The sequence below is a fragment of the Nothoprocta perdicaria genome, unplaced genomic scaffold, assembly GCF_003342845.1.
Source record: "Nothoprocta perdicaria isolate Ctin4 unplaced genomic scaffold, notPer1 scaffold_48, whole genome shotgun sequence".
In the NCBI taxonomy this organism is placed as follows: Eukaryota; Metazoa; Chordata; class Aves; order Tinamiformes; family Tinamidae; genus Nothoprocta; species Nothoprocta perdicaria.
Window position 1 is genome coordinate 1,494,110 of NW_020455732.1, and position 24,626 is coordinate 1,518,735.

Genomic DNA, 24,626 nt, shown 5'->3' on the forward strand with positions numbered 1-24,626 from the left:
CAAATCTTTTATTTTGTTTTTCCTTGCAGTATCACTAGTCTTGTGCTCTTGGATAATACAGATTAGCCTCTCATCCCATCCTCCATTATCTGATTGGATTGATGAGGGGAATGGGAAGACTTTCCACTGAAAGAATTTTTAGAGTCCTGCATAGAGAAATAAAATCATCCCAAGGAGAATCACACACCAGCACAGCCCTGAGAAATACATAAAAAACACCCAAATTTTCACACGTACAGGCTGCCATGAGCCAGAGCTGCTGGCCAAAATCCCATCATCCTGCTGGAGATTTGATCTACAGCGCCTATGAATTCTCCTGTTGCAAAGCACTGAGACATGGAACAGACCTGGGCCCAAAAAGAGTTCCTTGAGGAACTAGAGATCATAGGCATTAAAAATAAAAACAAACGGAGAAACATGAAAAATAAAGAAAAGCAAAGGTCAAGGAAAGCAATGAACAGAATAGACAAATAGGTACCTGGGTACTTCTGGAGTACAAGCATCCAAAATTTGAATGTGTTTATGGGCAAGAAGGAAAAGTTATTTTACTTGAGAAGTTACTAGCAATAAAATGATTTTGTAACAGTAGAGCCAAAAAAAATAGCCAAATGCAGTGTTCATTAATCTATAACCCCTGAGATTATGTCAAGGTGACACCTTGGACCACAGATAAAACATGCTGATCACAAGATAATTGATAAAGCAAATTATGTCCTCAGAAAAAAAAAAACACTTTTATTTTCTTATACTGCACGAAAAATTCATTTGCATTCTAAGACACAGTTCTGCAACAATGACAGTGAACACCAAGAGATTTTCTAAGAGCAAACTCAATGGAAATGCCAAAACATGGGCATTATGCATAGGCTATGACTGCAATACACATTAAACAGTCTTGACTGCAGCGTCCCATGAAGGAGGATAAATCATTCACATCTCTTGGTAATGTGTTTTACAATTCACTAAAACTTCAAGTTTTTGAGAGCAAAGATAATGAAATCAAAAAGCAAAAGTCCATCAAAAATGGAAAAAAAAAAAAAAAGAACCCTGAACCTCAACTGGACTTTAGAGTCCTAGGCATAAACTGAGATCAAGATACTCATAAAACCTCATCAACAGTTTTAAAATATGGTGACACATGTAGAATGCCTGTATGAATCATTCAAAATCATTACTTGCTGGACAGTAGAATTTCACAATATTTGCCCAACATTGCCCTCTGCTGCTTGGAAACTTTTATAAAAACAACCAAATACAGGCTGAAGTGCTGTCGTATCCTTTCCTTAAGCATATCTGATGCACAAAAGGAGGTAGATTTCTTTTCCCTAGAGTCTTGTACCTTATATCAGTAATAATATTTTAGTAATCATAGCTCTTCTTGACGTTACAGAAAAAGTTTACCTATATTCCAAGTTTTCTCCAGGGAAGATATGAATCACCAGAGGAAAAAAGATTTATTTCCTTGTACTCTTACAAAACAACCTAAGAGTTTTGGAGTGAATATGTATGCTATATCTACAGCCTTCCTTTCCATCTCTCAAAAATTACGTTTAGTAAAATGACTTGTATGAAAACAGTAGCATTTGGTGATGCTGTTAAAACCGTATGAATATGTGCAGTAAATTTTGAATTAAAATCTTTTTTTTTAAATAACACTGACAACTCATTTTCCCATTGAGTGTACTTTACACAGTGTTCACGAGCATTTTCAAAAATATATATATATATATATATATACACGTGTATTTTTTTTAAATGTTCTCCTACTATTTCCAGTAAGGTTGTTTTATGCAGACAGCAAACAACAATTTTAACTCTTCTCACCATCTTCTCTGTGTACTTTCTCGCCTAGTGCATCTTCAATTATATTGATTCTGCACAAAGATTTATGAAATTAGCGGATTCCAGATGTTAGTTTTAAACACCAAAAGTTCTCTTCATAATTAGTAAATATTTGAAGTTTATCAATAGTTTAACAGCTATTCTTATATGGTCCTTTATCAGAATCATAGAATCATTAAGGTTGGAAGAATATCACATTTGTGTTATTTTCAAATATATTTACCCACTAAACAAAATGAAAACTACAGAATAAGGAATTTCTTTTGAATAATAAGCTCTAATACCAAAAATTACACTACTCCCAGGTACTGTTTGGGGATAATATATTTTTATCTTCTCAATATTCATTAAATACAGTATGTACCATTGCCATCTTAGGGCCATGGTTATTTATTGTCTTCCACAATAAATGCAGGATTCTTGAGTCTGTCTTATAATATTAAAAATGTATTTGCCTTCAATAAAAAACTTAAAATATCTAAGATTTTAACTACTTCTTTCTTCTTTATTTTTCAAGATCCTTAGCACTGTATTCTCATATGCATTTTTATTTAAAAGTGGACCCTCAGCAGACTTTGCATTGATTTACAACTTTAAACATTTTCCCCAAGGCAGAAAATAAATTAATGAAAGAATTCCCAGAATTGTGTACTTCTCCAAAATCCTGAAAGCTGCAGGCTAGTCTTCACTGGGCACAAAAAAAGAGTAGAGGCTATATATAAATATATATATATATATGTATAAATATATATATACATACATCTATAGGGATATTTATTTGAACAAATCTAAACTGAAAATAATATTCCTGCAGGGGGAGGGGAAAAAAAAAGTATATACACTTATTTTCAGATACACCAAGTTTCACTTTGGTTTTACCACAAGGATGGCAAAAATATCCTAAGCAAGGACCTTATCCTATCTTTAAGACAAAATAATAAATAATTAGGTTTATTTGTATCTCTCTCTTACTGTGTTGCATTAGGATACCTGCTATGTTTTACTAAGCATTCTGTGTAATTACACTTATGATCCCCCATACTTTGCTTTACTGGCCAAAACACAAAGTTTTTGGATCAAAGTCACTCCCATATTCCTTTTAAACATTTTTATTTGTTATTGTAGGAACAAAATTGCACCTTTCATTATATTAAAACTTCCACTGCATCCAAAGAAATACATGATATGGAAAAGGACAGAAAAGAAACACTTATGAAGAACAGTTATATAAACATTAAATTAATTTTTCAAAGGAATATCTCAACAGAACTACCTAAATTGACATAAACTCTGCAAATGATGGGGGGAAAGAGGAAGGGTGTTGGAACAACCACACGAAAACAGCAAAGTGCAGAGCCAAAGGGTAAAGTTAAGGGACAGATGAGCTGAAATGGCCACTGAATGTTGCAAAAGGATGTGAGCCCTAAGAAGGTGACTCTATGAGTCTACAATAATATTAAAGAGGGTGACACATCGTGAGAACGCAGATGACACAGGCATGGGGATTGCAGAGATGAATGCACATAAATAATAAACTAAAATATTTTAAAATATTAAACGATGCCTTGAATTATTAAAATAAAAACAAAAGATTTTATTCTTGTGATAAAGTAGGAACTCACAGAATGAAAACGGTTTAGGCTGGAAGGAAGTGCTGGAAATGACTGGATCTCATTGGATCAACCAACTGCTGAAATCAGAGCGAGCTCTGCTGCTCACTTAGGTTGCTCACGGTTTTTTCCAGGACAGTTCTGAACCTTTCAAAAGCTGCAGACCCTCCATTCTCTGTGAACAACCTCCTCCAATGTGTGACCATGCTCGAGGTCAGAAAATAAGAAACATTTTCCTGATATCTAATCAGAATTTCCATTGCTACAACTTGGCCGCTGACTTCTCCACTCCACCACCCCATACACAGCTGGCAGCACCAGGACGAATTGCATGTTAGTTCTCACTTTTCCAGACCAAATAATAAATTTAAAAAATAATAAATTTAATAAATAATAAATTTAAATGCATCTAGACAACGAGTGAGTCAGTTATCAAACTGTTCGACTAGTCACTGTGACAGACCTATCAATAGATAATCAAACATACTGAGCAAACATATATACATATATACCTTAATTCAGAGAGCTAAACGGAATTATGGTCTCTAAAAGACTTGGTTTATTTTTAAAAACTGTATTAAATATTGGGAAAAGCATAAAATTATTTAACACTGGCTTAGAAATGAATGAATGTGAAGTTGGACTAGCAATTAGGAGATTTCTAGGCATTAAAGGGATCACAATTTTAGAAAGTTTGTCTAGTTGGTATCTAGAGGACAAAACCAACCTAGTCTCTTTTGGGATACAACATGAGCTGTGCACAAGGAATATCACACAGTTGCCTGAAGCAGAAGGTTTGGGTTTGAGCAAAAGATTCCTTTCTAACCCAAACCCTGTCTAGTATTTTAGCCTTCTGTTCTCCCTCCTGATCGCTGTATGTTGTTGCATTTTCAAATAACACACATCTTTGGGAGTGGCAGATCCATGAGCTGAAGTTTCCAATAAAAAGTATGGCATTTTAGAATCAATTATTTAAATTCCTCTTTTTAAAAAAGAATAGACAAAAACAGAATTTGAATAGCAATGGCAAACTGCATTAGGAAGAATACACTAACCATTATGTTTAGGGATATGGCAACTGCTTGAAAGCCAGTATTTAAATTATTCAGTATAAGTTCTAATTAATGCACAAGGAGGTACAGGGCTGATTTACAAGTAGGCAAAAGTAAAGTTTTTACACACTCGGAGTGACAATGATTTTTATTTCACAATACCACCACAAAATACGAGGAGAAAACTGACACTATTGCATTGTTAAACTGAAGTTAAGCAATTTTTAAACTATGTGATACACAGAAAACCATTTGAAAGTTCAGCTTAGAAAAGAGCCAGGATTTTTTCCCAAAAGATAAATAAAAAGGAAAATTTAGAAAGCTACATACCATGTTTTCTACTCGCAGCTCAAAAGGCATAGGGTTGTACACCATCAGCTGGACTTCACACACATCTCCCTGGACCCACTGGAAATCTGTATCAAACAATTAAAGAATTAATACAGGAATAGCCCAATAACAGTGTTACAAACAAACAGTAGCATCAGCTGAGCTGTGTTGCTTTATTATCTTATGTTCTAACTTAAAATCCCTTTTTAACTTCCATAACCCAAGATCTCACTTGGATGTAACTGTGTGCCAACGTTACACTGGTAAAATTAAAATTAATTCGGGCATGAATTCAAAATACTTACTCAAACACAGCCTTAATATTAAAAACTCAGAGCTTGTATATGTGGCTTTAGGTGTAGACTTGTATCATCTTGTAAAACAGAGACTTGGATAAAAAGCAACCAGATACTCAGTGAAGAATAAAGGAAGGAAGAAATTAATAGTATTGGGAAAATATCTTCATATATACTTAGCTGACAGTAATTTAGAATAGTCTTTTATTTACTTCTTGAGGAGAAAAAGACTGTGCAACAGGAAGGTAGTACCTTAGTTTCTTCCTATTAATTTTCTGTGGGAAAGAAGTGTAGGAAATGCTGTGATAGGGGACACTTAGATGCATACGTATAGATATACGTTTTTTGAGATTCACAAAACAGAGGCTTAATCAATAATGCAGATTATTGACTCCTGAAAAGACTTAGGAAAGACACATGAACAGAGCAGAGATTAAGAAATAGGCTGTATTTACAATTTGTATTTCAATTTAGTGATTCAATGACAGAGATTTGGCTTTAAAGATGCTTAATCCTGTCAAGTTTACTTTTTTTTTTTTTTTTTTTAAGTTTAAGGAGGCTAGAAATTTAAAGAATTTAGGTCAACAGCAGAGATGAAATTTCTGAGGAACTGCTTACTGCACAAAGACTATTTTACATCAGCATTTCTCAAGCTTTTCAGACCACAAGCTACTGTCTACCTTCCAAATTTCTCACTGCTGGACACATGCACCTTGCATCCAGGCTTTAAACTGAATATTATAATATTTTTCCTATCAGCTGAGCAACCATAGTCCTAATAAACAAAAGATGATTTAATGATGGGTATTAAATAGATTCACTAAATCATGATCACCATCTAAGCTCTAACACACATAAATTAGCTTTTAACTCACTTAATAATCTTAATGAACTTTATTAATACTTTTCAGAAGGATATTAGAAGTGTCCTGTATAAACCACGATTGTTAAGACTGTAATTTACAATTAAAACTGTCTGTAATCTAATTACACATTCATAATCATTTAACTACATGGCTACATTTTGCAAGCAGCATTAGACAGCTCAAGGGAGATGTTCTTAATGCAAATGTTTGACTCCAATTAATGCAAGTGGAATTTAAAAACTTACCTTCTGAGATATGAACAGGTTACACTGCTATGAAATTCAGAATTGAAAACTGATTAAAACCAAATGATCAAAAGCATAATTCTATGAGTTGTTTGGTTGAATTTTATCTATATGTTAGCTTTATTAGCATACAAAATGTCTCATGTGTTTTGCACTTCTGGAAGAAATTGGTCGTTGCTTTGAAATGCTATTGCACAGAGCTGCAAAGCACTGACCCCCCCAGTACAGCTGCTTCAGTGCAGAAAGGTCCTTCAGTGACAGGGAACTGGGGTAACTTCCAGATTGGAAGGACAACCGTGCAGTGAGAAGATCCCTTTTGAAAAGACATCCAGCACACAAACATACAAACACATAAAAAGTGACTCTGGAAAAGTGAGATGCTGGAGACCTACAGCTTGATCATTGATCATTCAATTCAAAATGATCATTCAATTGGTCATCTTGGCTTGATCACGGTTTGATCATTCTGAGTGTCCCTCTGAATCAGACACATACAAGTTTCTTCTACAAAGATCCAAGTCTAAGCTCCATTTTTCGTTCTGACCCCCTTCTCTGTGCAAAACAGCCCCCTACAAATCTACTACAATTTATCTGTGGGCAAAAATAATCGTGTCTTATTGTTTCCCCCTAAAACGTGACTCTCACGACAGATCTGTTGCAAGATTTTCTAATGAAACATTCCTGCTGCTTTAGACTAACATTTTTTTAAAACACAAATCACTTGATGTCAAAAACCAGGGAGCTTATTTCTCCTAACAAGCATGGCATTAAAGCAATTTAACCAGAATACAATAATCCAATTTGTTGTTTCGAATCAGAAAAGCTTATCAATTTGAAACCTCAAAAGCTGCAAGCATTTTCTGAGGACTTTTTCTAAGGGCCTTTGTTTGCTTTTTGTTGTCAGAAATACTTGATATTCCTTGGTGCAACAATCATTTATGCAAAATACAGCTTACTAGCAATACAAAATACATTGGGTAATAAACCAAGTTTATCTGCAAAATCTTCAGAGAGCTACCAGTAGTTCAGAACAGCAGAAAAATACATTCTATTATCCATAAAGGAAAAAGGAAGATTATTTACTGGTTTTCTTTTTAAATATATCCATACAGTGATAAATCACTACACCACTAAATGTAGGTCTTAAAAATATTTTGATTATTTTGAAAGTATGTTAATTTTTTCTGCTTCTTGCAAGAAAAGAACCTGAGTTTGTTCTGCATGTTCTTTGGTTTGTGAGAGTTTGAATTAAACATCAGAAAAGTAAATCAGAAATGACGTTTATATTGTAAAAAACTAAGACTTTACATGATCACAAGCAGTTCAAGCACCTCCTTGGCCTGCAGAAAACCTAAAGGAAGAATCTGCCCTTAAAAATACAATTTTGATGGCACATATAGAGCATAACCAAACCTTGAATTTCTAAAAACACAGCTTCCCTTTTCTATCCATGAAGGAACATGACTAGTACATAAAACAACTATCTGACAAGATTAGCGACATGGTTATATTTTAACAAAAGGCTGTGACAAGGTTTTTCTAAATCTCTTAAGAGATTCAATGTAAAAAAATTAATCATGAATTGAGTTTCTTTGAAAGAAATTAATAGGACAAATGGGAACTATTTTTCAAAGAAATGTCATTTCTTGAGAAAAAATCACTTTTAGCTGTTCTCACAGAAATACATTTTTAATTTCTTATCCTTTCTTAGACATCTTGTGAAATCAAAAAAAGAATAAAAGGACTGCAGCAAAGCAAGCACTAAATCATGCCCAACCAGACTACCAGATAATAACCCGTTTCTCTGCATTTTTCATAATCTCTCATGTTGCAGCAACTCATGGAAAACACACATTATCACAAAACAAATTAGAAAGTGTGCATTTTTTTTTGAAAGGTGGAGGCTACCCCCTTAACCCTAATCACGGGTTCACCTCCAAGGGAGTTAAGACCAAGAGCTAACCCAGCACATGGTATGGAAAAAGCCTGGAGTATCAAGGATGAACTGCAGAGCCAAACACAACCCCAACAAACCAGACAAATTGTTGAAAGAAAAAGAAAAAAAAAAAAAAAAAAAAAAAAAANAAAAAAAAAAAAAAAAAAAAGGAAGAGGATGGGAATGAGATAACACTCCCTGTCCCTCTCACATGTGTTCACACATGGAAAAGGAGGGCAGGAAATGAAATCCCACTTCTGTTTTCTTCATATCCATGATGCTACTTCCATCGGAAAAGAAAAACATGTAACACAACTTGGGCACTGGCTCAAGACCAGTGGACAAGAAAATGTGTAAGAATTAAATTTTGCATCATTTCTCTTGGTCCGAGAAGAAAATATCATTAATCTCCCCTGAAAAACATTTTATTCCCCTTACTAAGACTTCACTCCCCTTCCGATTTTGGGTGAAACTCTCTCCTGGATTCAAAAACCACTTGGGAGACCAAAGCTTTGCTTCTGTCAGGCAAGCTGATTAATTCAAACACAAGCAGCTATATTCAGGGTCAATCTGAGTTTGATTGAGAAAACATTTTACAACCTAACAAAAACACTGAAAATACTGTAAAATATTCTTACCTATTTTCTTACTTCGTTCTTCACTCCGGTTGTGTGCAATAATTGGAGAATATATAAAGGGGCTTTTGGTTGTCATGTTCTGACCAAGTAAACTTTTCATTTTGTGAGGTCGGAGGCTGGTGGGGAGATTCAAGAGCTTCACAGATCTGTAAAGTATAAATATTTTGTGATGATTATATCAAAAATGATGCTGGTAAATACCAAATGACACTCTGGTATTGATTAAAATACTGGAAATGGTAAAATATGAAATAAACACCAAGGATAAAAAAAAAAGAAGATAACAGGAATCTGAGAAATTAAAGGAAAAATTCAGAAATGTCTGAGAAAACTATTACTAAAGAAAATTTAAATTTCTTAAGAAACCATCAAAAACAACATGAGCAAAATCAGTTATTTAAAAACCAACTAATAGCTTCCAAGACAAGCATGAATTAATTTTAAATATAAAAGGTGAACAGAGGCACCATTCTAACACAGTATCATTTTTTCTGCGCCACCTTCTATTATGCGTAAAATATTCATAATTTTTGTTAAAAAATGACAAAAAAAATCCTTTTATAATCACTCAAGTATTAAAAGCTCCCACTTTTCCTAAGTTGGTTTTCAAAGAAGAAATATTTTTCATAGAGTAAACGCAATTTTTGCTAATTGTTACAGGCATCACCACGCTGAGATAAAAGAATGAAATATATTGCTAAAAAAAATCTGAAGTTTTTAAATTATACTTAATTATATAGATTATATAATTATACAGATATTTATAAATAAATATATAGATAATATATATTTTATAGCAATTAAGAAGCCAGGTACAAGAAACCTACAAAATTGCAATTTATTTGTGGACTAATTTCTTTCTTTCCCTCCTTTCCCAAATCCATTTACTAATCTGGAAGTTCTCATTGGAATTCTTAGCTAATGTTATAATATAGCAAAGAGGCTCTGCATGTTAAATACATGATTAACTTTTCATGTTTTATTAAATTGCTCAAACACTATGAAAACAGCACTGGAGTACTAAGAAAGAAACCTGCCTTTCTCAGTTGTAAAGGTCATAGAAAAATAAATTAAAATCAAGTGTCTTCTTTTTTTAAAACAATTCTTTTCACATGCTAAGCTGACTTTGCATCATGCACTGGGTATAACTGAGGTCATTAACTTACTGAAGTTACAGAAGTATTCTTATTTTTAAAACATTAAATCGTTAATGAAAAAGCGAAAGTAATTTAAGTCCTGAGAAACGCCCAATAAATTCAGCACAACGAATAACAGTTACAGAAACCAAACAAATCAGTATCCCACTAATAAAAGGTATACATATAAGAGAGAAATTTATCTTAAAAATTACCCAAATCATTCACCATAATGTGGCACTGCTGAAAAATAATGAAGCTGTTAAGAGTAATAATACAAAGACATGTTATTTCAGTGATATAACACTTAGTAAGGAGTTATTAGAGAACATTAGAAATATTTCAGGACAAGAAATAAATCACATCAATACATTATCTGTTGGCAATGCTTAGTGCCAGCGACACACTCAAGTATGAAAATACTGACAATGAGTCGGAAAAATAAAGAGAAACTATGATAAAATTCTGAATATTTCAACTGTTAAAATTAATGCATTAACTCTTCTGATGGGATTTTGAAACCAATTAGAATGCAATGTACAGCAAAACATGCAAATGACATTCGAGGGAAATAAAGTTAAACCAGATGAACTGTTAATAAAGTGGGATTTTAATACAAAAATGCTTTGACCCATCCATCGTTATTATGTAGACTTGGTTTGAATTAAAAAATTAGCCTCTTTAATGTACAGCTGTGGCATGAATGCTCTTAAACCACATATACAGCGGGGTTTTTCAGTTCCTATGAATGGAAAGCTTGAAAAAATTAAGCCTTCTACCTCCAGTCAAGCACTCCTGACAAGCAACAATTAGGAATTACAAAATAATTTCATTTGCTGAAAGACTGAGAAGACGAAAATATTTGATTCGACAAACACTGTGCTAATTAAAAACAACCTTTCTTAGAGAGAAAATACAATAATAATAATAATAACAACACTACACCTAAATTAAAGAAGTAAAAGAAAAACCAGCAGTAATTAAAGTAAATTTAAAGTAGTAAGAAAAATTTATAAGGACAGTTTAAAAGTCAGTGGTAAAAAGAAGAAAAATCTTCCTGTTTTAAGTATTTTAGCAAAAACAGGAGTTTCAATATAACTAACTTATTAAAATATAATTGAGTGATATAAAAACAAATCAATAGATTCTTTTATTACGTCTTGGAGAAAATACTAGATGATGATTTCACACTATGCTCTAATGAAATATTTTCCAATCCAATAACACAAACTTTTGAGGCTTCATCGAAAGAATTAAAGATTCATGAAGCAGTTTTCCGGACTGCACCACCACATTTGAAATGACAAAAAGGGGTTCCAAAGGCTAAACAAAAATACATTAAAATGTGATACTATTTAAAGCAAGTCAATAATAGAACAGGTATCTAGGGAGATCATCGAAGTGCTGAACCTTGAGCCCAGCTTCTCCCAATAGACAAGCTCCTGCTTCCAGGTCACCTCTGGTGTGTGTCATCCCACACAAGCAAACCTCAAGCAAATGCTTAGGTCAAACTTGCTCTACAAAGAGTACCTCCCACACACTAAATCACTAATGTGAACACACAGCGTTCAGTGTTAAATCCTTTAGTAAACTCTATAGAGTTAAATCCATCAGAAATAGTTGGTGCCTTTCTTCAGTGAATGACAAATACAATTAAAAAGTTATACAGTACATAGTAAACTATATGAAGCATGGTCATGTAACAGACATTTCTTTTTCCTTTCAGAGATAGAAAATAATTTGAAGATAATAATAGTTTTCTCTCTTTCTAGAATTTAAATATCTCTTTTGAATATGCAAACATGAAATGTTTAATGACCACCAATGAGAACTCAAATCTCTGAGGATTCCTTCCAATAATTTCACCTTTTTTCTAAAGGGCAATTACTTTTCTATCAAGAACACACTTCTTGACACAGGTTTCCTTCCATTAATGGTGTCCAATGACTGTTTTCTTGTTCTAATATTTCATACTGTGTTTCAATCTAGATTACTTTCAATCTAAAGATTAAAGATTAGAATTAGTAATCAGTGGTGCACTGAAGACTATGGAACATACTTTCTACTAGAAGGATCCTTTTTGGTCTAAGAATTTCTCAAACAAAATTGACATTTTGACATTTTCTCATATTATTGTGAAGAATTTATGTGAACTGAGAAGCTTATATCTTTCTAGTATCACTTACAATTTGACAGACATGGTGGAAAACTTAAAGGTTGTATTTTGGAGACTTACTTCACAATAGGCAATTTGGTGAACGGAACTGGAGGTAACTTCAGGCCATCTGGAAGAGTAATGACATCCATGGTGCCAGGACATTTTGATGTGTAGCTTTCCAAGCTCTGGGTTACATCCTTCTTTTCTAGAGAAAAAGGTGTTAGAAGAAAAAAAAAATCAAGCTTATATGAAAAAAGCTTAAAATGAAGTCATAAACTAAAGTCATAAACTAAATTCTCTACCCTTCAGAGATTTTTTTGTATGAATGCAAAAAGCATTCATACAAAATTTTTCTAATAGATTGCCAAAAAATTTTATTATCTCGCACATTTCCATTTCCATACATGCTTACAGGCTATGCTCCACAAGTCTTAGTGAGTATAAGAAAAATAATTATATTATCCTAAGAAAGACAGATTTATTGACATTCTGCAATTTTTTAAGCTTCAGTGTATACCTAATTTTGTTAGTTTTTTTCTACCAACACAAAATAATTTCTGCAATTTTGCTAGAAAATCCACATTCCAAAACAAATGGCCATAAGTATTTTAAGATTATTAAGAATATCACTATGTGAACACGCCCTGTTCTGAAACATCAGCTGAAACAATTCCAAAGGCAAAAAGGAGAAACAAATTACTTCTATGGTAACCTCATATTACATCATTTCTAAAACAAATATGCTATACTATGCTATTGAACTGCAACAACCAATGATAGAATTTTGCTTTGGTTTTGTTTGAAAATAGAAGAATGTTCTAGTAAACATGCATGAAACCAGGTTTCCATAATCCTTCTAGTAAAATTATCTGGCTTGAGTGTTAAAGCTTCACTTTGAGTGCAAATGCAAAAAGGAAGAGTTTCAAATTGGTAAGAAAAGTGATGGGTTTTTTATGTGTGGGGGAGGGGAGGTTGTTTTTATAATAGGACAGCACTTTCTTTAATCATGAGTAAAATAAAATACCATACCTTCATGAACTGAATAAAAATGTGCCCAGTGCTGGGCTCCCCAGCGTAGGAGAAACATGGAGCAATTGAAGAGAGTCTAGCGTTAGGCTATGAATCTGATGAAGGGACTGGGGCATCTCTCCTATGAGGAGAAACTGAGAGCTGGGCCTCCTCCAAGAAGAACTGACCAGTGTCCAGCCTTCTTCTACAGTGTTATGACCTCCCAGAGACCTCCAGGAACTCCACTGTTGTAAGTGCTTGGAACACTTGAAATGTATGGTCTCTGAGAACAACCTGCATGTCTTCTGCTCATCTCCAGGGATGCTACGCAAGCTACTGACTTTCTCCCCTAATTCCTTCACCTGCAGGCAAAACTTCTTTACACAGAATCACAGAACGGTTGAGGTTGGAAGGTTGGATCATCTAGTCCAACCCCTCTGCTCAAGCAGGGACATTCAGAAGATGTGGCACAAGGTGGAATCCAAGTGGGTTTTGAAGTCCTCCAGAGAAAGACTCCACAACCTCCCTGGGCAGCTTGTTCCAGGGCTCTGTCACCCTCACAGTGAAGAAGTTCTTCCTCACGTGGAGATGCAACTTCCTGTATTTCAACTTAGACCTATTGCCCCTTGTCCTATCACTGGCCGCCACTGAACTCCCTTACCTGAAGCACACCTTTTGCAGGAACTCCACGTAGCTAGAACTTCTCACCAAAGAAGCTAAAACCTCCTGTAGCTCTCCTTGTCTATCTCTCCCTTCTTGTTGGGGCCAGTTACCCTCTAGGTCTTAAGGGGTTCCCAGAAAGCCTCAGCAACTTCCCACAAGGTCCTCAAAAGCCCTAAGCAGAGCCCAGACACTGCTGTGCAAACTGCTTCTGTTTACTGCACTCTCATTCAGAATGTTATTTTGCTATTTTATACCAAGCAAGGATATATGGTGTATATATAGCATCTACTGAGATACAAAGCAGCACAATTGTCAAGAAAGAGTGATGACAACACCAGCACAGCGTGCGCTCCACTTCTGCTTGAAATGGGAGGTCTGTCACGCTAAGGAATCAGCTCTCGTTTCCTAAAGGCTGCAGTGCAAAACTCTGTCAGCCGGTGCATTTGAAGAAAGAACATTGCCATTTTTCAGTGGAGGCTATTTCTAGATTTCAGGGTTGCATTTTCATTCACAGCATGAGCTCAGCCTGCTTTCCACAAAAGACAAAGCTCAAACAGGGCCTCATTCCATCCTGATATGATATTGAAGGCAATTCATACCTTGCTGCTACCAAGCTGGCATCTCTGTGACTCTCCCCTTAGCATGAGGTCACAACTGAGATGCTAAAGGAACCTCCATCGATGCAGTGCATAGAGAAGTACACTTGATATAAAAGAGCAAAAAGAGCATCGATCTTGTCCACGTTTGAAAGTACTTGTGGGAGCCTTTCTGCCTTACCTGAGCACCTTGGCAGCATGTACAAATGTCACAGACTTATTGCACAGCCACATTTGCATCCAACCTTAGTGGTTACCCCAACCAATAACCAGACAGGACTGTTTGTTTCCAAACAGCTCCCCGAGCATTCCTAGCATCTGCCTGGCTCTCATCCTATTTTGACACAATAAAAAGTGTGCACCAACCTTACAGGAGAATCTTTTCAAGTTCCCTGATTGACAGCTAGGAAGATTGCCTGTGGCTGAAAGATATAAGATACCACCAGTAGTTACCTTTCTCTTTGCAAAGGGATGGAAACCAGCTACTCTTTTGAGGGCTCTTTACCCACCTAGTATCTTCATGCTTGGATACGTCAGTAGGAAAACGTTCAGCACTTGATCCTCTGACCTGTGAATTCTGCTCAACTGCTTTAAAAGGCTGCACTGCAGCTGGAAGCACTGCTGGATGCCCTCATGTAGGGATTACAGCAATTCATTCACTGAGTGAGAAATGACGGGTTGTTTTCTAAAGGCTCAAACATGAACACTGGCAATCCTGAACCTCCTTGCAATCTGACCAAATTCCCTGCGGATTAGTGCAACAGCACTGGTTATCTGTACAACCTATTGAACTCCTCAAGATCATTCACATATATATTTATATCCTGCAAACACAAACCCTGCGAGGTCCATTTCCTCTATCTCTATAAAACTTTCCAGAAACAAGTACTCCTGACAATTTTATGACCTACAAATTCCATTATCTCATTTCAAATAACAAAATTCATGAATCTTTCTCCAATTTCCTCCCACACTCACTGAAGAATCAGGATCTTAGAATGCCTGCAAACAAAATAAGCTGATAAAGCCACCGTCACTATTTACACTTGTATCCATTTTTCTTCGTTTGTTCAACATAATCTCATAGCACAACTGTATAGTTAATCACTAGATTACAGGATGCAAACAAATGATCCTCATGATCTTTGAGCTTTTACACAAATTCTAGTTTGGGAGAGATGCAGTAGGACACTAAACACAGCATTTGCATACTCAGTACCTTCATTTGTCACCACCACAAGCCATCTGATGTTGTCAGTGAAGTGTCTTAGCAAGACTTGTAGGATCAATCCACTAATTCAGTATTCCAGTTTTTTCCTATCTGCAAGAGCTGCAGGTCTTTTCCTATCTGCAAGAGCTCATCCTCTGTTTTTCTATTGCATTAAGTCTGATAGGAATTCGGCAATAGCATTTTCTACATTTTTATTAAACATTTCACAGAATCACAGAATAACTGAGGTTGGAAGGGATCATCTAGTCCAACCTCCCTGCTCCAGCAGGGACACCCAGAGCATGTGGCACAGGGTGGCATCCAAGTGGGTTTTGAAGACCTCCAGAGAAGGAGACTCCACAGCCTCCCTGGGCAGCCTGTTCCACTGCTCTGTCACCCTCACATTAAAGAAGTTCTTCCACACATGGAGGTAGAACTGCCTGTGTTGCAACTTACACCCATGATCCCTTGTCCTGTCACTGGCCACCACTGAGAAGAGTTTGGCCCCTTCCTCCCTACATTCTCCCCTCAGGTATTGTACAAATTAATCAGATGTCCTCTCAGTGTTGTCTTCTCTAGGCTAAACAGGCCCAGCTCGCTTAGTCTTTCCTCACACGATAGGTGCTGCAATCCCTTCATCATCTGCGTCGCTCTCTGCTCGACCCTCTCTAGAAGCTCCATGTCCCTCTTGTCCTGAGTAGCCCAGAACTGCATCTATTTGTACTGTGCTTCCAAGAGAGAAAAATATGTGGAGCAAGTAAATATTCAAACTACTCCAAGATCCAATGCTCAAACAAGGTGTCCTGTAGGGAATGCCCTGAATGCTAGATTTTCCTCTCAGTATTCTCTGCTGCAATAACTCTCCACACTCACCTATGCTTTTACACTGCCCTGAACAATTTCTTTACAATTCCTACCTACCAGACTACCAGACAAAAAGGAAAGAACTACAGTGAGTAAGGGCCAGAGGTCTTTTTTTTTTTTTTTTTTTTTTTTTTTTTTTTTTTTGCCTTTCCCTCTGATATGGACACTGTTAGGGTCTTCCTTTTCTTTGCATGAACAAGAGTCATGAATCTCCAAAAAAAAAAAAAATAGCACCTCTGATCTCCATACCACAGTTTGTCAAAAGCTATTCCTATGGGGAAGATGGAAAGGCACGGGTAGAGAGCATATTCACAATACCTGTGATATTACATAAATTCTGGTTCTCTGAGAGATCACACAGAGTAAATCTTCACTTGATACAAAGGAGACTAAAACTAATAAAATCCACAGAGTTTCCGAGGAAAAAGTTAGCAAAAAGAAAATAATTAATCTAGGCTAGCCAGGTAGTCAGGTGAGTAAGGCCCACTTCCACAAACAGACCACCACAAATAAGATAAAACAAAGTGGCTCTGTTCACATGAAGAACAGCATGAGGGCAAAGAGGTTATTTGTTGGGTAGCAGCACATTTGCAGAAAGGATCAGCTTTTCCCTCTCCTGCAAAATTGGTAAAGATTTTTGTTTTCAACATACACAAAAAAAATAGTTATCTGTGGCAGTTTAATGTTTTCTACTTCTGAAGTAGATCAATACAGGGGAAAAAAATGAAAGTGAGTGTCTGAACACGCAAACATCTTTTAATACAGGATTTTTAATAATTATATAAAACATTTGTATACATTAAGTCACACTGAGCTTGAAATCCACTGCTAGCACAAAAGTATTTTTAGACAAAACCTCATGAAAAATTGATATAACTAAGTCAGAGTTCAGAAACATATCATTAAAATTTCAGTAGCTGCTTCTCCACTGTATTTGAGAAAACTTCAGATGTCTTTATAGTTTGAACACTTCAAAATATGTTTTGTAGATACCAAATCACTACGTAAGCCACTAAACAATATCAATCATTTCTCATACTAAGAAATACCAGAAGATCAATCTTAAAATAAAGTGGAAGAAATTATGCAAAGATAATTTCTTTACCAATAAAAAGGTTGTCAAGAATTATCGTAACACTGTTATGAACAAAAGCGACTATAAAAAATTATAGACATGACAAAATCCTAGGAGACTTCTGATTTTTGTATTTTAGGTGGAAGAAACATATGGAGACAGAAGATGACGGGAAGAACATGCTAATTTCTGCAGGACATTTTCCCACTATACTGTATACAAATACAGCACATCATGCCCTCGTATTGTCAGTTGAAGTATGTCTTCACCAAAGTTTTTTTTTTTCCTGGAAGAAAATTTTGTAGTTTGTGTTCGTTTGAACACTTACCCTTTTTTCAATTAATCAATTAAACATTTCTTCAAAACCAGAGGCAACTTCATGAAGATGGAAGTCCTAAGTAAAAGCTTGGAAACTTCACTTCACTTGTGACTGATTTTAATCAAGTTAGCGAGATTCTTTGTCATCATTCAATGCTCTATTTTCTTTTAATGTGCACTTATTTCTTTTTATTCCACCTATTGATCTGGATATGCTATAGGCTGCAGTTTGTGCTTCATCAACAAACTAATCTACAACAAGGTAAATTATGTGTCAAAGGCTTTCAGGTTTGTTATAACATTAGACAATCTGGGTCACTCTTGATTTTAGTCACAGCAGCTTTTCTTTCAAATGCCGTTCAAATAACTTCATATTTTGTGCACATTCTTTATATTTGGTGCTATGTAAATAAATTCTAATCTTTCTTATACCTATCTGTGCATTTGTGGCGATTTACTGAGTCTCCTTCATTTATTGCCTTTCAAAATTAATAAATTCCTGGAGCTGGGTCTCAACCAGAACCTTCACACCATAAAACATAGAAACTACAGTCAAGGATAAGCAGATCATTATTTGTAATGCTGCTCTGCTCAAGTTTACAGTACAGCACTAAAGAAAACACGGAACTAAAAAGCAACAAAACTTCTATCTCTGTTAGTTATCCTAGAAAAAATTCTAATTACTACCAATCTTATTTATTCATATATGTTAACTTCATGCAGGAAGTTTAATTAGAATCCTACAGCATCATTCTTAGCAAACTTGCATCAGAGAAAAAAGAATCAAGAAAAAAACCACAAAATGTTAGGTATCATTAATACCTAACACAATCTTCCTTCTACAATCTGTCTTTACAGCAGGGTAGGAAACACCCAGATTCAAGTTTTACATTCATTCTTGCTTCCACCACATTGCACCGTTCCTGAAGAACAGAGATATCTGTTCATAGAAACACAGAAGGGCCAAGTTTGGAAGGGACCTCTAGAGATTATCTAGTCCAGCCTCCCTGCTCCAGCAGGGACACCCAGAGCACGGGGCACAGGGTGGCATCCAGGTGGGTTTGGAAGACCTCCAGAGAAGGAGACTCCACAACCTGCTTGGGCAGCCTGTTCCAGGGCTCTGTCACCCTCACAGGGAAGAAGTTCTTCCTGATATGGCATTTCTCATGACATTGCAAGAGTTTCTCAAATTTATTCCCTGCAAAGAAAAGACTGAGCATGGAAATCTCAGTTCCTAAAGTAGAGCCTGCTCTCAACTCTCCTGCTATGCTTCAATCTTCCCCGACTGTCTCCTTCACGTATCAGTCACGTTTCAGGTCCACAAAAGCACAGGGAGACTTCCTGCTTCTGAGGTATTTGAAGAAGTTATTAATTAACTTAAATGATTTCAACAAGTTCAGAGTCTTTTCTGGCTTGCATACCTTTTTTTTTTTTTACCCATAATTCTATTTATTTCGCTATTTAACTAAACTTGCTTTTTCATTGTTTTGGGAATTTATTCCCAAAATAAATTTTATTGGAGAGCACACTGAGAATCTGCTCTGACATCTTACACAGCCTCCACATTAACAACATTAAAAAAGCCATTTCTTTAACTTCCTTTAGTAACTTTTTTTTCTTATAGGCAGAGGTGAATCTACAGTAACAAGTTGCTACTGCAGTCCCTCAAAACAAGAGGCAATTTTAAATCATATCAAGCTCTAAAATTAGAGTTGTTGCTCACCAGGTGATAGGTTATTCTGTATCCCTACCTTTTACAAAATACTACTTGGTTAATACTGAATAAAACTCATATGAGGAAGTATAACTTACCAATTGTCCATGCAGCTTGACTTTATTTTCTTGGGACTTTGGGTGGAAATTCAACACAAGTCTGGTCTTTTTTTCTGCCAGTTAATGCTTGGCAGAAGGATTACGTTTCACAGTATTCACATATTTGCTTTTGGTCTAGCTGTCAACTTTCTACTAGCCCAGTTTAAAATTCCTTGTTACTTTCTATATTCTCGCACAGCGATTTGAAATTTAAATCTCACAAAGCGAATGCATATGTAATCTGTTCTATAAATAAAAGTGTCCATGAAATACTGCAGTTTCTTCTTGCAAAACACAAGACAGAAAGGGATATTTTACAGTTGTCAGACACCGAGTCTGACATGATCAAATTACGAGCAGACTAGGCTTAGCTGTAACTTTTAAAAATATGCCAAGTTCAGGGATGTTTTCCTAAGATCAAGCTCATCACTTGTTTGCAGAAGGCAGAGACCTCATGCTCCTGTCAGTTGTTGTATTGGCCATCACCTGAAAACAGCAGTCTTGAAAGGATCAGAGGTTCTGAAAGCGATTTCAGACTTCTCCCATATCCAAGATTATTGACACGCAGTCCCTCGTTCTCCGGCTACCAACAACCCTAAGCTGTCAAAGCATCAAAGTGATCTGCCCAGCCAACACAGACACGTCCATCAAAAATGATCTAGAGGATATGGGGAAGCAAAAGAGCATCCAGTATAAATTTGGGCAGAAATTCCTCATCAGGGAATAGCATAGGCTGAGAATAAGCAATTCCTGGAAGCTAAGAGACTCCTGCATTCATCAGAAAATGGCCTGGAGCCAAACTCACAAACCTCTAAGGTTTGCATGGCAAAGATCACTATGTCTTAGGATTTTGAAGTGCCAAGAAATAGGCAGTGCTCCAACTGAGGTAGCCTCTTGCCACCATAGAGTTCAGAATCACGTCAGTATCATTTAGACAACTAAATGTGCCCCAGAGATATTTCTGAGAACTCAACTCAGGGCCTTTGAAAGGAACAAAAAAAAATTCCTTAGATAAAAACAGTTTGCATCATCCCACTGACCGTGACATACAAGAAAGGACGTCAGCCACTCTGAGATACCTCATGTGCAATGCCTATATGGATATGAAAAACATACACAGGTATATTATTAAGAAAAATCCACAAGCAAAAATCCCTCCTAATAGACTGATGAGCTGAGTTTTGCTTCTGAAGTAAGTGAAATATCCAGCTCCTGCAAAGAAGTCTTGAATCCTTTAGCACATGCAGGACTCCATGTGTCCTCTGGCTGATGAGCAGTGTCATGACAAGTTCAGTCGTACACTGGAGAACTTTTGTGCTTAAAGAAACCGGGGGCTGTGGCTGGAATGATGAGGACCTGCTCTATAGAGGTCAGGCTTGTATCGAATGGTACCTTGAAGTTCATGATATCCCTTCGAGTTTGCTAGGGCTAAAACCAATTCCTTTCTGACATCAGAAGAAATCAAACAAATGAAGATTGCTTAAAATTTCATATTCAGTAAGCAAAGGAGGACTGAACTGGAACAAAAAGTATATCTTCCTGCCAGAATCTAAGAGGCACCTTATGATCCTGTCTGTGGAACGTGGTTTATTTCTTTTTTTCCTGGTCACTGCTGTTACTGAAAAGACTAAATCCATTCACAGAAATAAAAGAAATGCATCCTGCCTCAGGAAGTACTTGAGGATCTTGGTCTCCCCCTCAGCCCAGAAATAAAGCTATCCAGGATGCTGGCAGCAGATGAGAGGTGACCTCTGCATGCAAGACTGGGTAAAGGCAAGGCTATCATGCAAGGCTTGGTAAGGGTATCAAGTTGGTTGTCTAACTAATTACAAGTACAAAAGATGTAGCTCAGCAGAGCTCTCCCAAGGCAAACCTTTCATCTTAATAAAATGCTGAAAAGAAATAAAACACCACAACCAAAAGGTAGGACACTGTTAATGACAGAGCTATTCTAAGAAGCACTGAAAAGTATTTCCCATGTAATAAAACAGAGAAAATATTTTTAGAGGACCAAACATACGAGGGGGAATGTAGGGAGGAAGGGGCCAAGCTCTTCTCAGTGGTGGCCAGTGACAGGACAAGGGGCAATGGGTGTAAGCTGAAACAAAAGAATAATCCTCATATCTCTTCCATATGAGGAGATGTGAGGGTGCAAGAGTCCTGGAACAGGCTGCCCAGGGAGGCTGTGGAGTCTCCTTCTCTGGAGGTCTTCAAAATCCTCCTGGATGCCACCCTGTGTCCTGTGCTGGAGCACCGTGTGTCCCTGCTGGAGCAGGGGGGTTGGACTAGATGATCTCCAGAAGTCCTTTCCCACCTCAACCATTCTGTGATTCATACTCAAAAAAATTAAAAATTGCATTCCTAGCTTCATCTAGAAATACAAATGGTTAAAAAAAAAAAAAAAAAAAAAAAAAAGCTACTTGGGAGCACTGAGCCTTGCCAAAAGGAGGAAAATAGCAGGCATGACACAGCTGGAAACTCAAGAAAAGTCTGGGAGAATCTGGGAGTTTGCAGGGTTGACACATGTGCTCTTTCTAAGTGGAATCTGCATGGGCTTGGATAACAGCTGCTCACAAGTAATCTGTGTTTAGACAAGCTTTATTAGAAGAGCTAAATTGGAAGTATTTACACACACCACAAGCCACAGTCCTCTTAAGTACTGTTGATACTATGAACAAAAATCCACACATCTTTTTTTCAAGTATCTGCCCTTCCCCGAAACTAATTCACTGTGAACTGCACACACATTTCAAAGCGCATTATACAAAACAGAGGGGCTAAAGTCAAAGCAGCTTTGCAAATGCACATCTTAATTCTTTTTAAAGAAGGAATGATTATCAAAGAGTTAACGCACAATGTTTTGAGATTTCAGATCCTTTATGGTTGATTTGGTACTTCTTTTTGCTAACTAGAAGGCTACATTTCACATATTTAAATAACTAAATAGCTTAATTTTAAAGCAGACTCTCAACTTTCCTGCTGTTAGAAAAGTAACTGACATCTCCTGTTTACTTGATGCTACTTTTTATTCAGATTTGCCAGGCTGCTAGTTGAAAATTGCAATTCAAGCAAATAGCTACAAAATCTGTGTTTTCAAATAAACAGTGCCACTCAATTAAAATACAAGAAAAGTTTGTTTTAAATAGACTGTCAAATCTTTGTTTTCTATGAATAGAATCAAGAGCATCCTAAGATGAGACCCTCCATGACAGTTATTAAATCTCATCCTTTTAACTTAGCTTGTACTTCAAAGAAAGAAAAAGATTCAGCTACTATTCAAAAACTTGAGGCAAAAATTAAGGTAAGTTTTTCAAAGACACACAAATGCACACAAAATATTACTATTATCACAGGTCTTACAAATGTGGAAGCTTACTTAGTGCTATAATGTCTGAGGACAAGATACACAAGATTTTCAACTTTTGTCAGCTTTATATAGAAAAAATCTGAAACTTACACAAGGTGTACAAGATTCAAAGCTTAATTTCAAATGTAAAAACAAACAAGCTCTTTCATTTCAAAATTTCAAACCATTTTAGGATTTGGGATTAGGAACATTGTATTTGAAAATAATAGAGCAGCTTTAAATCTTATTTTCAACCAAACTGTCCACACCTGAACTATAAAGATTGATCAAAGAGTGCACGAAAACCCAAGTCCTCTTAGACAGCAGAAGAAGATTGAGATGGAAAGATCATCTATTCCAGTTTATCAGTTCCTCTGCAGTTTCTTCCTTTCTCTACAATTGATCAGAGTTACTAAATAAAGTGAATTTAACTGGCAACAAAAAAAAAGCTAAAGCTTGGCAGCAAAGTTCTGTGCTGGATAGTCACCAAGAGGAGACATTTGCCTACTGATGAAGGAGAAAATAGAAGAGAGAGGAAAAAGGGGGGAAAAAAATCATTTTACTCCATTTCTCTATATCTTCAATGAGGAAACAATTTGGAAAAATTTACACTTTTTACCTAGGTTTATGGTGAAGGAAAAATATTTTTACAACCTTTCAATTGGTTCAATGTTATAATTCTGGACTAAACATAAAAATTTCATGAAGTTTTTGCTTCATTTTTCCCAAGAAATAGAACACTAACATAATAATTGTCACCTTTTACTTTCCAAGTCTTGTAAACACTGCTTGTCCTTTCCCCTCCCAAAAAAGGTCTTCACACAAGTATGCCCCATTTTTGACAATCAGCCACAGACAAATTCCATTCACTGTCATCCAGATGATTTAAAAAAAAAAAAAAAAAAAAAAAAAAAGAAGACGACACTGAAATTTATTACTAAATTATCAAGGAAGAAAAAAAATCCAAGGAACTTATTTAATTTCTAGGGACTTAAGGCTACTATTGCAACCAAACACAGCTGAATTCCGTTCCACTATGTTCAGCTCCTACACGTTCACTCTCTCAAACAAAAGAGCAGAGACTGTCCCTTAGTCTCCTCGATGATTTCTGCATCCAGACTACTAAACCATTTCATCAGAGAAAGCTCACGTAGAGCCAGTCTATTCTGTGGGGACCTTTTCTAATCTGAATTTCCTAATCAGCTTCAATTCCTCCCAATCTCTCCATTAAAAGCATTTAAGAAGGCTTCCAGTACTTTCAAAAAACAGGTATTTTTTCTCCATCTACACACAAATCAAGCTCTCTGTTTATATACCTAAACGTCACAGAGGAAATAAAGCATTAGAGAATCATTCCAAAGATGGAAAACCTTTAAGAAAGTTTTACATGCTACACAACAAGCTCAGAACACTCTGACAACTCAAATTAATGAGTTCACTGTATACTTGTTGTCTTACTGTCAACCAGCTATCTCTTTCTTACCCAATTCTGGTCTCTCCATTACTTCTCAAATTCAGTATATTACAAAGTCACATTGCTCCACTATAGCACAGAAGAAAGTCCAGATTCTTTTTTCCTCTTTTTTTTTTTTTTTTTTTTTTTTTTTTTTTTTTTTTTTTTTTTT

At 36.0% G+C, this 24,626-nt stretch overlaps 1 protein-coding gene across 1 annotated transcript in view; it reads right to left on the reverse strand.

Annotated features, from left to right (window-relative positions):
* The window catches only part of TRAPPC9 (trafficking protein particle complex 9), a 374,540-nt gene that overhangs the window by 326,187 nt on the left and 23,727 nt on the right, over positions 1-24,626 (reverse strand). The window contains exons 9-11 of the mRNA XM_026047148.1: positions 12,188-12,314; positions 8,816-8,961; positions 4,835-4,920 (exon numbers count right to left, since the gene is read on the reverse strand). Coding sequence (XP_025902933.1) covers positions 4,835-4,920; positions 8,816-8,961; positions 12,188-12,314 — 359 coding nt within the window. The remainder of the gene's footprint in view (positions 1-4,834; positions 4,921-8,815; positions 8,962-12,187; positions 12,315-24,626) is intronic.